At 40.3% G+C, this 15,287-nt stretch overlaps 2 protein-coding genes across 3 annotated transcripts; both read right to left on the bottom strand.

The window, feature by feature from the left end:
• Positions 1-611: 611 nt before the first annotated feature.
• Positions 612-6,037, bottom strand: LOC149646999 (G2/M phase-specific E3 ubiquitin-protein ligase-like). Its single transcript, XM_089849576.1, has 2 exons — positions 6,027-6,037; positions 612-1,845 (listed from the first exon to the last, which is right to left on the bottom strand). Exons 1-2 carry the CDS (start codon positions 6,035-6,037, stop codon positions 612-614), a joined length of 1,245 nt encoding a protein of 414 aa, XP_089705702.1.
• LOC149646998 (uncharacterized) lies at positions 4,658-7,544 on the bottom strand. Of its 2 annotated transcripts, none has more exons than XM_089849853.1 (2): positions 6,027-7,544; positions 4,658-5,747 (listed from the first exon to the last, which is right to left on the bottom strand). In XM_089849853.1, exon 1 carries the CDS (start codon positions 7,417-7,419, stop codon positions 6,526-6,528), a length of 894 nt encoding a protein of 297 aa, XP_089705979.1. In that variant the 5' UTR covers positions 7,420-7,544; the 3' UTR covers positions 4,658-5,747; positions 6,027-6,525. The 2 variants fall into 2 exon arrangements, with proteins under 2 accessions (XP_089705979.1, XP_089705978.1); XM_089849852.1 differs by having other exon boundaries at positions 4,658-5,691.
• Between the last annotated feature and the right edge of the window lie 7,743 nt (positions 7,545-15,287).

The following is a 15,287-nucleotide window of genomic DNA, read 5'->3' as shown; positions in this document are numbered from 1 at the left end:
AGCCAACTATAAATACATTCGAGTCTTCTTTCGGTTCGGCTACTGCGTTCCGCTGGTCATCAGGGACGTACTCAAACACGAAGGAACGAGAAAATGGTAGGAAATGGTTGACATTGGTGGCCGATTTTAAATGTGGCAATAAAATATTTCCGGTGATTTTTACTGATACTCACATGTCTTAAGGGGTTATTAATTTATAGAAAATTATATTAGTTTGACTTACTCGGATAAACCTGAACCTACCCCTTTAAATAGTATTTACTTCTAATGTGATAAGGGTGAACAAATTTGTTACAGGGGGAAAAAAAGACATGTGATTGTTATATGAAGACGTTTTTATTCTAAAGATAACTACATTTATGAAAGTCAAATACACTTGTTGACGTACAAATAATATTTTTACCTTGACAATATTTTTGGGCATTGGTCATTTTTAAATGGATGTATTTCTATTGGGATTTACTAATTGGGAATACTAATTTTTCAAATAAGAATAAAGATGATTAAAATTATTTTTTAAACGAAAACGGGTCTTTGCTCGGGCCAAATGAAAACTAAACAAGTGAGAAAACCAAAACTATCTTTCCGTTGTTTACTTTTAACAACTTTTTTTAGAATTTTCCAAATCCATAGGTATTCAGTAAGGCGAAATCCATGTTTGTTTTAAATTCGTCGTATGATTTATGGATAGTAGGGAGACTTAACTGCAAGGAGCAGGTACTTGCTTCTGGGTATTTACCATCAGTATGAATAAAATTTATGGATGGTGTAACGTCAAATCCCAAGGGTGGTTCGCCATCCATTCCAGTGGTAAAAATTAAAACATCTTTGAGTTGTAGAGCGTAAGGATTTTCTTCCATGTCATAGATGTATTCTCGAAAGAAAGTCATTGTATCAACTTCCTTTTCAAATTGATTGCTGCCTCTTTCGGAATAATTAATGACTCCACACAATCTCAGAAACGTTGCGGCAGTTAACGATTCTTCAGTGGAGCAAAATATACTTTCGAAGGATTTGGGATTCCTCTTAATCATGTCGTACAAATTCAAGGTTTCAAGTCCAACAATGAATCTTGAACGTGCTTCAGAGCACCTAATTAGAACACACCCACGCAAGAGGTCATTTAATATTTCGTCTTTATCTTCTAGTCTTAGAATTGCTTTGCTGCTTCCAGAAAAATATCTTAATTCTGACAGTTCTTCCCCGGCTTTCTGCAGGCTTTCTAGGGTTTGGCAATTCTGAAATCGATATAGTTTATCGCGAAGATCAAAATCTTGGACATCTTGAATGCTTAATGGGATTTTAGATGGGTCTTCAAACAACGACTTGTATGTCGTTTGTGAAAAACATCTTGGCCCTGGGCCTCCATGAATAAGGGAAAGCGAAACCGCCATTCCTGCATAGAAGTATAAATCCTCTTTCATAGCTGACAGACTCATGTTGAGGTACTTGCAATTTTCAGTTCCACAGAAAATATGACTTGAAAGAAAATCCTTTAAAAGAAGGCGCAGAAATTCCCGTTTCGGTCCTCCAGCGTCAATTGCTCCTTCGGCGGTATGCAAATCGTCAGAAAAACACACGGAAATTTTGTTTTCTGGTCTAAACCCTTTCTTTTTAAATCCCCTTAATGCGCCATCTAAAATTCTTCTACGATTTATGTTGAAGAGAGATATTTTCTCGCAATTAATTTGTTGGGCGAGATCTTTTAAAATTTCTGAAGCGGAAATTTCAACTTCATCTTCTACATTCGAATTCTCTACATTTGAACCACCGCATGAGAAAGTCGGGTTTAAGAGCTTCTCTCCTTCAGGGCCAACGGCATCTTCAGATGAGTAAAGATCGTCGCTTATAAAACCAAGAAATTCAGTATTCTAAGGGAGCGGTAGCTCCCTTAGATAAGGCCTGATGACGGCTCTAATGTATTATAAAAAAACGTCTTGGTTTGGACCAAGGCCGAAAAACAAACGATATGTGTGAGGTTTATCATTTGACTGAAGTTTCAGATATTGCAATTGTTTTAGTTATTTTTATCCATTTAATCCTTAATCAGTATTAAATTCAATCAACTGATTTTACTGTTAATCGATCCATTCCCTCTAAATTAATTGAAAAAATTACATATCTACGCTTTTTCAAGAACAATTACATTTTCCGAAAACATTTTATCATGAAATTAATTATTTTGAAGGGAGTACGTATTGAGGTGTCAATATAGAATATTTGAAATATTCTACTGACTTTCTTAAAAGAGCAGGTGAACTTTGACATAATTCGAAAGGAAAATGTAAATATTTAATAGTGGATTCCAAACAAGGGTGTTGCACTAATTTATACATTTAATTTCGTATAACGAAATGCTACATTTCTATTGTCGCCTCTATGAAGAAAAGATTGCACTGCAATTTCCCTCTCCGTGCTTTAGAATTTCTTGGTCATAATTCAGTCTTCATTTGAAACGTCACCACCCCTTTCTACATTGTTGGCACTACTTGTACACCGGTTACGTATTACGTGTAATCCTTTTAGTACGCATAAAGACCATTTCGGAAAACACACAGGGGCGAGGCCACCATTGGGGTATTCTCCCTCACACCAAGGGTCACCGCCAGACTGTGCCAAAGTTCACTACAGGCAAGAGGCTAGTCAAATCTCACTGCCTATAGCGGTGCTTCTAGGCAAGAGAGAGAGAAGACCTCAATGGTGGTATCACCCCTGTGTTTTAATTATCTGTATGTAATTTCCAAAATGGTCCACTCACTTACAAATGTACACCGATTACACTGAGTTATCGGTCCTTCAGGCGCTAGCGAGTGTCAGGCCACAACCGTAATCATTCATGTACACGAATGTTTTATAGTTTTAGGTTATTAATGTTGGCGGGCAAGTCCGGAGAGTCATGTACCGTTCACTAATGTGAAAAGGTCTCGAACTATATGATAATATTGGCTGAGTGTGTTGCGACGGCTCAGATGACCCATACACTGGAACCACTGGTGATTGTAAAACTGTATATATTGGGAATATGAAGGAATGGGGGGGGAGTTACATCAAAAGCGCATACATTAAAATAAAATAATAAATTTTTTGTGTGCTACAGAGTGCCACCTACTCAAAGAAACCACACACGATAAACGTTGATGCTTTGTCTTATGAGGACGACATTAGTTTATAAATAAGTTTGAGCAAAATAAGTTATTTATCATAATTTCTTGAACATCAGTCTTCTCAGAAACTTACTACAGATTTAAACTTTTTTGCTGCAAACTTCAAAATTTGTCAAGCCAGCCTTAATTAAAACTATGACCGTCAATGTGCTTTCAAGTTAGTAATCATCGACACGAAATCCCTTCAAAATAATTAATTTCATGATAAAATGTTTTCGGAAAATGTAATTGTTCTTGAAAAAGCGTAGATATGTAATTTTTTAAATTAATTTAGAGGGAATGGATCGATTAACAGTAAAATCAGTTGATTGAATTTAATACTGATTAAGGATTAAATGGATAAAAATAACTAAAACAATTGCAATATCTGAAACTTCAGTCAAATGATAAACCTCACACATATCGTTTGTTTTTCGGCCTTGGTCCAAACCAAGACGTTTTTTTATAATATCTGTCACTTCAGTCTTAATGTAATTAAAATTTGAATAATTTTATTTTTGCTTTACCGTCAAACATTTGGGGTTGATCTATTTCTAATTGCTTAAAGAAGTACTTAATTATCGTTAATTACATTTAACTTATATCCAATAACATTGATTTCGATAAGCATATAATGTTGTACCATAAGTCTATTATGGGGACCTTACATAATAGACTTATGGTTGTACTTTATTTATGAAAGAAGTTTAAAAACGACGGTATTTGAAATGGAAGAAAAATATTTGTTTCGTAACACTGTATACACATACAGTATTGTCGAGATCAGACCAACAGCATTGAATGTTGCCAGATTAAATTGTTGCTGGTGATTTTACGAACTATGTTAATGATAGATTAAAATTTAAATGGAAAAGTTACATTTTGACACATTCCTAACCCTAAAATTTTGTATTTGGAGCCTATTAAATGCATTATAGTGATAATGTAATTAATTTTAGTGTTAAATAGGAAAACGTTTAGGCTGAAAGAACTCGCGTAGTTTAATCTTATTTTCTTATTTCAGTTAAAGGTTATCTATAGTTACCCAAAAAACCTGTTGTTTTCGATTAATTTCACGTTAAATATGGTTATTAAGTTGAAATTAACGGCTTATCTTCTTTTATTAGTGTTATTGCAGTTTATTATACGAGTTTGAATAAGAAATTCTCCTAAATTGCAAACTTTAGAGGAGTGCCTGTTTGACTCTTGCGGAACAATCACTATTTTGCCCCAAAACTTTTAAATATCGCGCCTTTTCAATGGCTCTCTTTTAAAAATGGGAAAAATGCTTTTAAATGACAATTTAATTAATCGTAAGAATTCAACAGGAAAATGGAGGCTGGTTGAAAGATAAGTGTAGTTTTAATTTTAATTTGTTAGTCTAATTATAAGGTATCTATGAATTTACCCAAAACATTCGTGTTTTGGGCTAATTTCACATTAATTATACTTAAGTTTAATTTAACGGCTTATCTTGTTTATCTAGCGTGGATTTCGTTTATAAAACAAGTTTCAATAAAATATTAACTTTAATTGCAATCACCCTAAAATTTTAATGTATGCGCTTCTGATGTATTTTAACGATCATTTAAATTAATTTGAAAGTGAAATAGGAAACTACTGTGGCTGTACGAAAAACTTGTGATGTTTTAATCTTAATTCGAGCGTGGTTCTCGTGAGAGTGGATTAAGCTTAAAATTTATTTGAATTTTTTACCCTAATTGCAATGTTTAGTGCAGTTTAATATTTTTTCCGCAAATTCATTTTTTAACCCAAAACTTTTGAATTTCGCGGCAATTATTGTACTTTAAAATAGTTTAAATTAACTTAAGTGTCAAATAGAAAATATTCGACTTTACCAATGGCTCGGGTAGTTTTAATCAAAATTAAAGAGTTTATTTAAAAGTTATTTGAGCCTTTATCCAAAAAATGTATATTTTGGTTTAATTTCACGTTAATTATGTTTAATTAACGTAGGACTGTGTTTTGGCACTATACATTTAGTGTTATAAAATGAGTTTAAATGTATACTTCACCTTAATTGCAATTTTTAGTGGAGTTTTAGATTCTCATTTTACGCTAAAGTTTTGAATTTCGCGCCTATTAAGGTACTTTGGAGATAATTTAAATTAGCTTATGTGTGGGGCTTTACCAACGGCTTGGGTAGATACAATCTTAATCAAGAACATCATTTAAGAGTTATCTGAGTTTTCATCCAAAAAAATGTATATTTTAGTTTAATTTTACCTTAATTACAGTTAATTACGTTGAAATTAACTTGTCGTCAGTGCTCATTAAGCTTATAAAATGTCTTTTAAAAAATAATTCACCTTAACTCTAATGTTTAGAGGAGTTTTTGATTATTTCCAACAAATTGCGTTAAATTTTTATCATATCCTGAGCTAGGTTTGTGGTAACATAAAGATTATCTATACAATATGTTAATGAATGATGTTATTCTATAGTTTAGCTTTAATATCAGTAATTAAATCAAATACCTTTACAATTCATAGCAATTTAAACCAATAAACAAACGGCAAAGTGGACTCTGGAAATAGAAAACAACGTAACCCTCCGTTTCTAACGTGGTTAGGTTGAGAGAATCTGGGTTGTAAACATGAAAATTATTTGACTAATTAAATTATATAACGACACTGTCCTCCTGGATTAACCAGCACAACTTGCAACGGACTACCCCGGGGAAAATTAAACTGGCCGGTCGTGAAAAAAGGGGGATTCCGTTACAGGACGTTAGGTAGCCCTAATTTAATTAAGGGGGACCTCGTGACAACGTTAAGTCTTAAAAACGGGAATTGTAAAGATAGGCCTAATTAATTATAACTTCCTCCCGTTGGAATTCAATAAAAAGAATTTCATTCATACCTTCTGCTCATGTTGAATTCGAAAAAAAAGAAGATTTTAATGACTTTTTAATTTTACATAAAGAAAAACTTCGCGAAAGTTTCCCTTAGGATGACGACGTCGCGAGAACAAAACTATCGCGGTGCGAGACAGGGCTTCCGGCGACGTGAAGTGAAGAAGAAACGAAGAGGAGAGAGAGAGAGAGCCGTGGGTCTTACACGCGCTTATATAGGAAAAATTAAAGGGGGGTAGAGAGAAGGAGGAAGGAGGTGACGTAGACGACGAAAGGAGCGGACATATTCCGGAGAATATGTCTGTCCCTTGCGTCGTCTGCAACGGTTTCTGGGCGAAACCGCTGCAAACGCCCCCTCGAAAAAAGAGAATTAGAATAGAAAAAAGCTAAAGGGGGAAGATAATGAAAAAGGGTCTACGTAACCCGTTATAACGAGAAATGTTTTTTTTTTTTTTTTTTTTTCTTTTTTTTCATTAAACACAAAATTATTAATTTTAAAGTTAAGTTTCAATACGCGACGCGTGTGTTGTATATTCCAAGTTGGCGGTCTTTTTGGACGAATTTTTTTGGGCATAGTGATGATCGGTGCAATCCCTCTGCGTTGCAGGCGACGCATTTGTAGTGAGGTGGAGGTCGGGTTATCAATGGAAATCCCTGGGGAGTGACTGGATATAACCTGACAAGGTCTCCTTGTGAAATGTTATCCCACGTGACTGGGTATAGCTCCCTGTTCCTGGGCGGGGCGCGTTGGTATGGTTGTTCTTGCAGAAATATTTTAGCGTAATCGTCCAGTTCGTAGAGGTTTTCTTGGGGGATTGGTATGGGTCCATAGTCCAGAAAGTTGGTCTCTAACTGAGATACGGTGGGTCGACGGACAACAGGGGGAACCGGGATAGTGGCGGCGGCTTCGGTTTGTTCTCCTTCTTCAATGTTTTCCCCGGCGATGGTGGGATTCGCAGGGGGCTCCGGAGGGATTTCTTCTTGGTTGTCAACGGTGGCGGCAGGGGGCTCGAGGGGATTTCTTTCTTCATCGGTGTCGAGGGTGGGTGTACGTTCTACGTCGGTTCCAGCGACGATTGGTGGAGGTTCCCTAGGGAGGTTTCCCGTTTCGGCAACTTCGATTGAGTTAGCGATTCTTATTTCAATGGGGATTCCATCCCTTTCTTCTTCCTCTGGAACTTCCACTCTGGCGGCTCCTGCTTCCATGTCTGGTCCCTCTTCGGGGTCTGGGTGAAGGATTAATACATCCTGAAAGCGAGGTTGGGGATTTTCAGTGGCGTTGATTGAATCTTCTTGGTGAAAAACCCGGGCGGCTGGGAGTGACACTATTTCAAAGTCTCTCACTAGGGGGTCCAATAGGAAGTCTTCTGGTGCGACGGTGTCGATTCTTTGTCTGCTCATTCTGGGTCCCGTGGTCCAGTACAACGGTGCTTTCGGGCTATCTCTGAAATTTATAACATCATTAGCAAATAAGAACGTAAATACTAAATAAGAATAATTCCCAAGGGAAGAAGTTAATTATGTGTAAGGATTTTGGATACTAGACGGCCGTTAGCACGGTACGTCGTGGGTGAGCCAAGCGGACTCTCTCCCAAGGAGGTTTTGCTATCGGTATTCGTTTGAAAGTAAAGTCCTCTGGTGCTAAATTGACGATTCCTTGTTCGTGTAAATATTGGGATATCTCGTTTCTCGATCGTAGCATGCGGCTTTTTGGTCCTGGGGGATAGTAGTATACGTCCATGTCTACTTTTCCAGGTTGGACAGTGTGGCGGTAACATAATTCGCGAACCCAACCCTTTTTGAATGGTTTCTCGTAATTTGTCGGAAGTTGATCAGAAGACAGTATAGGTTGATAAACTTCTCCGCTACTAGGGGATTCTGAAAGTTCATCTACAGGAATTAAACGTTCAGGGGTCGAGGAGATGAGTGGTTCAGGATTTGTTTCTCGATGATGTGGTTCTCCTTCTGGACTTGTCGATAGTGTATGAAGTTTTGGAGTCTTTCTCCTTGGTCTTGCCGAAGAACTCCCTGTTGTCGGAATTCTGGCTCGTTTTCTCCTTTTTTCTCTATCGGCTACTCGGTCTATTTCGTCTGAGGATGAACTTAGTTGATCGGGTTGTTGGGTTTGCGGCCGTCTTTCTCTTCTTTGAATAGGTGGATTTTGAATAATTAAGGGTTCTTTTGTAGTGGTACTACTTGATGACTTTCTTAATTGTTTCTTTTTTCGTCCCATGGAAGAAGATGTGGTCGTTGGGTGACTTCTCTTTCGGAGATCGGGGATCTCGGGTTCGTCACTGGAAAGACTGCTACTTATTGATTTTCTTACTGGTCGTCTTTTAGGTCCAGGAGCGGCGGATGAGGTAGTCGGATGACCTCGTTTTTCCGGTTCCGGTTCGGACATTCTATCGTCATCAGTAGAAGTGCTCAGTTTTCGCAGCGTTTTTCTTCTAGGTCTGATTCCTTCTGTTGTCGTTGTTGTGGGGTGATCTCTTTTTGGTCTTTCGACTATCGGAATTGAAGGGGGATTCACTTGAATTGTCGCTGGAGGAGTTAGAGGTCCTTGAGGCAATGGCTCGGTTTCTGGATGCGTCTCTCCTTGATTGACAATGGGTTCCCGTGACTCTGATTCCGGTTGGATTTCTTCTGGTTGACGTATTTCTGGTTCTTGAGTTTTCTTTTTCGGTATTCTGTCAACAAATCGGAATGGGCCTATCATTTCTTCTACTTCCTCAAAAGACTCTGAGGAAGGTTGAGGTCTCTCTTCTAGTACTTCTGGGGGTGGTGTTCCTTCTGGAGTCGGAGTTCTTGATCTCGGTGGAGGAATAATTTCTTTTGGCTGAGTAGCTTCATCTTCCGGGATATTCTCCTCAGGGATGTTTTCGACCTGTTCGATTATTTCTTCTCTGGGAGTTTCTGAGTCTTCATTCTCCTCTAGGGGAACTTCTGAAGTTTGGTAAAGTTTGAGTTGAGCTATGTTTATGGGACCTGTTTTCTGTCCAGAGATCATGTCTTCGAGGACGTACACAAGGGGACTTCTTTTTTCCACGATCTTGAAAGGTCCAGTCCATTTCGGGCACAGTTTTCCCATTCGTCCAATATTGGCGTTAGATAGGGGATGAGTTAACTTCCACACTATCATTCCAACGTCGAATTCGAGATCTTCTCTCCTTAAATCGTAGTATTTTTTCTGTTTGGCTTGAGCCAATTTTGAAAAGTTCTTTGTTAGTTTCCATTGGTCTTTAAGTATTTTTAGTGTCTCGGATCGGTCTTCAAATTCTTCCAAGGGCATACCGATGTCAATGTCCCATGGGAGTCTTGGTTCTCTTCCCATATTGAGGTAGAAGGGAGATCTTCTGGTTGTCTCGTGTGGGGCTGAATTTATCGCGAAGGCGAGAGCGTTCAACGTTTCGTCCCACGTTCGGTGATTGTTCTCCACGTAGATTGAAATTGTTTCTCCAAGAACGCGATTAACTCTCTCTGTGATGTTTGACTGTGGATGATAGGGAGAAGTGTGGATGGGTCCAATGTTGAATAACTTGCAGGTGTTGTGCCATAGAGAAGAAACGAACTGAGTTCCTCTATCGCTTAGGATCTGTTTTGGTGCTCCCCATCGGCAAACAAAGTTCTTTAGGGCTAGGGCGCAAGCATCCGCTGTTATTCTTTTCAGAGGGACTAATTCGACGAACTTGGTCATGTAGTCTGTGAACACGAGTAGGAATTTGTATCCTCTTCGGCTAACGGGAAATGGCCCCATGATGTCTACTCCTATCTTGTCAAAGGGTCCAGTCGGGACTGTGGATATCATAAGTCCGGGAGTCCTCCTGTTGCTTATCTTGTATTGCTGGCAGAGGACGCACTCTTTGACATATTGTCTTACGTCCTTGTCCAGATCGGGCCACCAATATCGATGTCCAACTTTTTCCTTTGTCTTGTAGTTTCCTCGGTGGGCGGAAAGTGGATGATCATGGAGAAGTCTCATGGTTTCTCTTCTGAGCGATTTTGGTAGATAGATTCTTGCTGGACGTGTTCCAGACGCTTTTCTGTATATCAAGTTGTTGACCATCTCGAAATCTGGGTGTTCTGGCGGGTTTTCTTGTCGTAATAGTTCAATGATTTCGCGAATAACTGGGTCTTCTCCTTGTGCGGTAATGATGTCATCTCGGTCGAAGATGTGAAAGTTCGCGTGCGGAAATGGAGGAAGAATGTACGCATGATGAGAGTGATCCGAGGGGACATTCGAGTTTTCTGATGACGCTTCTTGATTTTCCTCTTCAACGTTGGAGGCGACTGACATAGCAAACAGTCCAAGTGGGGCTCTTGAAAGGGCGTCGGCGACAATATTTTCGACTCCTTTCTTGTGTTGGACCTTGAAATCGAAGGTTTGGAGATACATGGCCCATCTGACGAGTTTAGAGTTCGGCTCCTTGAGTCCGAATAGCCATTGTAGTGCTTTATGGTCGGTTACGACGGTGAAAGGTCTACTTTCCAGGTACGGGCGGAAATGTCCTATGGCCCAGTATATCGCGAGACATTCCTTCTCTGATGTGCTGTAATTTGCTTCGGCATTTCTTAGGTTTCTGCTGGCATAAGCGATTGGAACTTCAGTTCCGTCTTGGATCTGTGATAGCATTGCTCCTAGGCCCGCGTTTGAGGCGTCCGTAGTTAGGATACTTGGCGCATCTGGCTTGTAGGCTGCTAGAGGCGGGGAACTGCAGATGGCTTCCTTGATTTTCTGGAATGCTTCCTCTTGAGCGGGACCCCATTCGAATTTGACTCCTTTCTTTTTCAGGTGGTTTAGAGGAGTGGCTATCTTCGAATAGTGTGCTATAAATCTGTGGTGCCATCCAGCCATTCCAAGGAATCGTTGAAGTTGTTTTAGCGTCTTCGGTTTCGGATAGTCCTTGATGGCTTCCACTTTGGACGGATCGATGTAGATTCCGGTTTCGTTGATGACGTGTCCCAGGACTACTGCTTCTGACTGGGCAAATCTGCATTTCTTCAATTGAAGAGTGAGGCCTGCGTTTTTCAATTTGGTCATGACGTATTCCAAAGCGTTCTTCTGCTCCTTCCAAGTTTCGGATGCGATCAGGATGTCATCTAAGTATACTACGATAGAGAAATTTTCTCCATCTCGGAATACCTCATCCATCAGACGCTGGAATGTGCTTGGGGCATTGCAAAGTCCAAAAGGAAGAACGTTGAATTCGTATTTTCCGGCGTGAGTGATGAAGGCGGTCTTTGGTGAACTTCCTGGCTCCATTTCGACTTGCCAGTAGCCTGATTTCAGGTCCAACGCTGTGATGTATTTGGGTTTCCCCAACTTACTTAAGGTTTCGTCTATACGAGGAATAGGGTAAGGATCCTTTGCGGTGATTGCGTTCAGTTCCCGAACGTCGATGCAGAAGCGGTACTTCTTTTTTCCTGTTCCTGATCCGTCGTCTTGTTCCAGGATTACGACTGGTGAGGCCCATGGTGACGTGGAGGGTTTTATGATGCCATCTTTTAGCATATCGTAGATGTTTTGTTCGATGATTTTCTTCTTTTCGTCGCTAACGCGGTATGCTCTTTTATGTATAGGCTTAGCGTTACCTGTGTGTATTTCATGGACTACCAGACTGGTTCTTCCTAACTTGTCGCTGAATAGTTCCGGAAATCTGAGAAGGAGTTCCTTCAACTCTCTCTTCTGCTTGTACGAGAGAGAGGTTGAATCAACTGCTTCGTTGACGTTATTTACCATTTGAGGTGACGGGGGCAATTTGTCCTCTGACACCTCTAATAGTTTAAGTGTTAGTCCATTTATAGAGCATGTTAAAGTTCCAAAATCGATAATAGTATTCCAATCTTCTAGGAAATCTTGGCCTAATATTGCGTCACATAGGAGTGAAGGGACAATATGAAACTCTTGACTAAAATTCCTAATGATGTCTTGTTCAAATTTTATTTCAAAGTCTAATACTGTTGAGCCTTTAGTAAAAGAGTACTGTCCGTTCCCCATGACTATGCATTCTGATCTTTCTGACTTAGGTTCTAGTTTATTTTCTCCCCTAAATCTTTGTATGGCCCTCCATTGGTCTAGGCTTATCATGGATACTTCAGCACCATTATCGATTCTTGTATGTAGGATTGTGTGTTCAAATTTTATTTTTATTAAATGAGGGTTCCTCTTTGGGAGTCCTCTTCTTTGAATTGTGGCCAAGTGAAGTGGCGTGGTCACAATTCGGTCTTCTTTTTGATGGACTATTGAGTCGCGGGAGGGAAACGTCCTCTGATATTCCCCCCCGAGTTGGAGTTTCCCGGAAACTGACCTCGATTTCTTTCCATTCTGGCCGACGGACACTCGGTTGCGTAGTGACCTAAGCCACCGCAGTTGAAACAGGTTATTTGTCGTGCTCCTTGGTTGTTTACCGGAGGGTTGTGTCCTCCCGGGTTCTGGTCCTGTTGACGTCTGGGAATTGGTGGAAGGGCTAATTGTCGAGGTTCACGTTCCCTTGGTTCACTAGTTTGATTTCTCGATTCAAAGACTCGTGTTCGGCGAGGATATTCGTCTCGTTGTTGGTTTTGTTGTCTTGGCTGATTTCTGGGTTCGGGGTTGGATTGCCTTGTTTGGGGACTGGGTCTCGGGAAAGGAGTTCTATAATGTTGAGCTGGGTAGCTTTGAGGGACATATTGGACGTGGAAAGGATTTTGGGATCCTTCCGGAAGAGGGAGGGTGGTGTTCCCATGAGGGATGTACCGCTCAAGGTTTGTGTCCGTGTTTGCGTAATATGGTCCTATTTGCGGGATATACCCTTGGGGAGTTGTTACTGGCGTATAAACGGCTGTTGGGGGAGCTACCTGCTGTATAACTGGTTGTGGAGACATTATCTGGGGTTGGGGTATCACTTGAGATTGTGGGACTACTTGGGGTTGTATCTGATATACTGGTTGTTCTCTAATTATTATGGGTTCCTGATAGGTTTTAACTTGAGTCTCAGGGATTTGTTGAGCTTTTTCCTCATTAGGATTTGTCTTACTTGGGGGTTGACTAGCTTTGGGTTTATTTAAGCCTAAGGTTTGTTCGATTTTTAAACAGGCGTCATGTAAATCCGCGGTAGTGTACAGGGGGATAAACATTAGAAGCCCTTTTAATTCATTTCTTAAATTCCGTTTTATCATTATGAGTAATTCATTATCCGGTATTGGGGGATGTAGATTTTGGTTTACCCTTGCAAAATAACCGAAAAATTCGTCTACTGACTCATTGGGTTTCTGTAGCCTATTATTTAGATCTATTCTAACCTTAGCTTCCTCATCCTCAATTTTATAATGTCGTTTCAGTCTCCCTTTAAATTCGGGCCATCCCATTCCTTGAGGGAGGGAGCGAAACCAGTATAGGGCATTTTCTCGTAAGAGGAGGGGCATAACATGCATTCTCTCGTCCTCGCTAATTTTGTGGAAAGTCGCGTATTCCTCAAACTGTCTGAGAAACTCCGGTACACTTTCGTTTTGCCTGCCGTAAAAAGCTAGTCTATCCGGGGGATCTAAACCTTTTACGCCGCCTTGGCTAGCGATGGCCATATTTGCGAAAGATTGTAAAATAGAGGCTAGAAATGCGGCCTGTTGAGCACCTCCACTACTTGTATTATTCTGTTGGGGTTGAGGATTTGACATTCCTGGAGGCTGACTATAGCCTTGACCAGGAAGGGGTTGTGAAATCCTTTGTGGGATATTAGGTGACTGTCTAGGGGGTCTCTGTGTTTGTCCTACAGATACTGGAGTAGCTATATTCTGTCTAAGAGAGGCATTTGTGTATATCACCGAACTAGTACGTGGAATGGTTCCACAAGGAGGGGTATTAGGTGCTGTGATTGGTATAGTAGACATAATTGGGGGATTCATTTGACTAGTTGGGGCCCAATTACTCATAAATCTCTTGGCCCTAGTATATGCGTTATCTTGAGCTACTTCTACTCTGGGTGTGGGTTGACTAGTTTGTAGGGGTTCAGGTACATTTACCAAGTCAGGGCTACTCCCTCCATACCTATTTTGAATGTTATTTGCCCTATGGTGGTTGTAAACTTGGCTTGTGCGACGGAATAAGGCTAAGTTTCTAGCGCGTTTATTCGATTCGTCCTCAACTGACTTTGGAATTGTTTCATTCTGCGAGGGATTGTCTATCCTTTCTTCTTGGTTGTATAAAAATCTACTTAAATCATAATTACTATCCCATAAGGGTTCCTCATTTTGGTTTGCCGCGTGTGCCATGTTCGTTTCAGTTAGCCGAGAGGGACGTAGGATATTACCGACCACGCGGTTTGGCTTAGCCTCCGGCCACGTGTATCCCGAATTTTCCGATTCACGGGAGGAAACCGAAGAAATATCCGAATCCTTGCGTTCGCGATATAATTTTAACTTTGGGCACGATTCGGGATGATTCATTAAAATTTTCAAAAATATTTAAATCCAAAAATCTATCTATTCGAAAAATAATTTGGGATATCACAAGATTCTATTCTAAAAATAAATAATACTAATCTAAATAAATACTATAATAATTAATTTCGATGATTGAAATTGATTTGAAAAAATGTGGAAGCACGCCTTCGAATGTTCGAGAAGGAAATTTCCAAGATGGCGGCTATCTAACTCAAACTAGAACTAGCCTGTAACTAACACACGAATCGGGCCCGACCACCCCGCCGACGAAGAAAAGCGACGGGACGGGAAAAACAATAACCGAGGGTTCAAAAAGACGGGCACGGCACCATTTGCAACGGACTACCCCGGGGAAAATTAAACTGGCCGGTCGTGAAAAAAGGGGGATTCCGTTACAGGACGTTAGGTAGCCCTAATTTAATTAAGGGGGACCTCGTGACAACGTTAAGTCTTAAAAACGGGAATTGTAAAGATAGGCCTAATTAATTAACTTCCTCCCGTTGGAATTCAATAAAAAGAATTTCATTCATACCTTCTGCTCATGTTGAATTCGAAAAAAAAGAAGATTTTAATGACTTTTTAATTTTACATAAAGAAAAACTTCGCGAAAGTTTCCCTTAGGATGACGACGTCGCGAGAACAAAACTATCGCGGTGCGAGACAGGGCTTCCGGCGACGTGAAGTGAAGAAGAAACGAAGAGGAGAGAGAGAGAGCCGTGGGTCTTACACGCGCTTATATAGGAAAAATTAAAGGGGGGAAGAGAGAAGGAGGAAGGAGGTGACGTAGACGACGAAAGGAGCGGACATATTCCGGAGAATATGTCTGTCCCTTGCGTCGTCTGCAACGGTTTCTG

The sequence above is a fragment of the Phalangium opilio genome, unplaced genomic scaffold (assembly GCF_054372755.1).
Source record: "Phalangium opilio isolate 3A_F unplaced genomic scaffold, DU_Popi_V2 ptg000089l_1, whole genome shotgun sequence".
In the NCBI taxonomy this organism is placed as follows: Eukaryota; Metazoa; Arthropoda; class Arachnida; order Opiliones; family Phalangiidae; genus Phalangium; species Phalangium opilio.
This window is presented reverse-complemented; position numbering and strand designations above follow the sequence as displayed.

What these genes read in the sequence shown, in the direction of transcription:
- LOC149646998 (XM_089849853.1), bottom strand. Translation starts at nt 7,419, where the DNA reads ATGAGCAGACAAAGAATCGACACCGTCGCACCAGAAGACTTCCTATTG.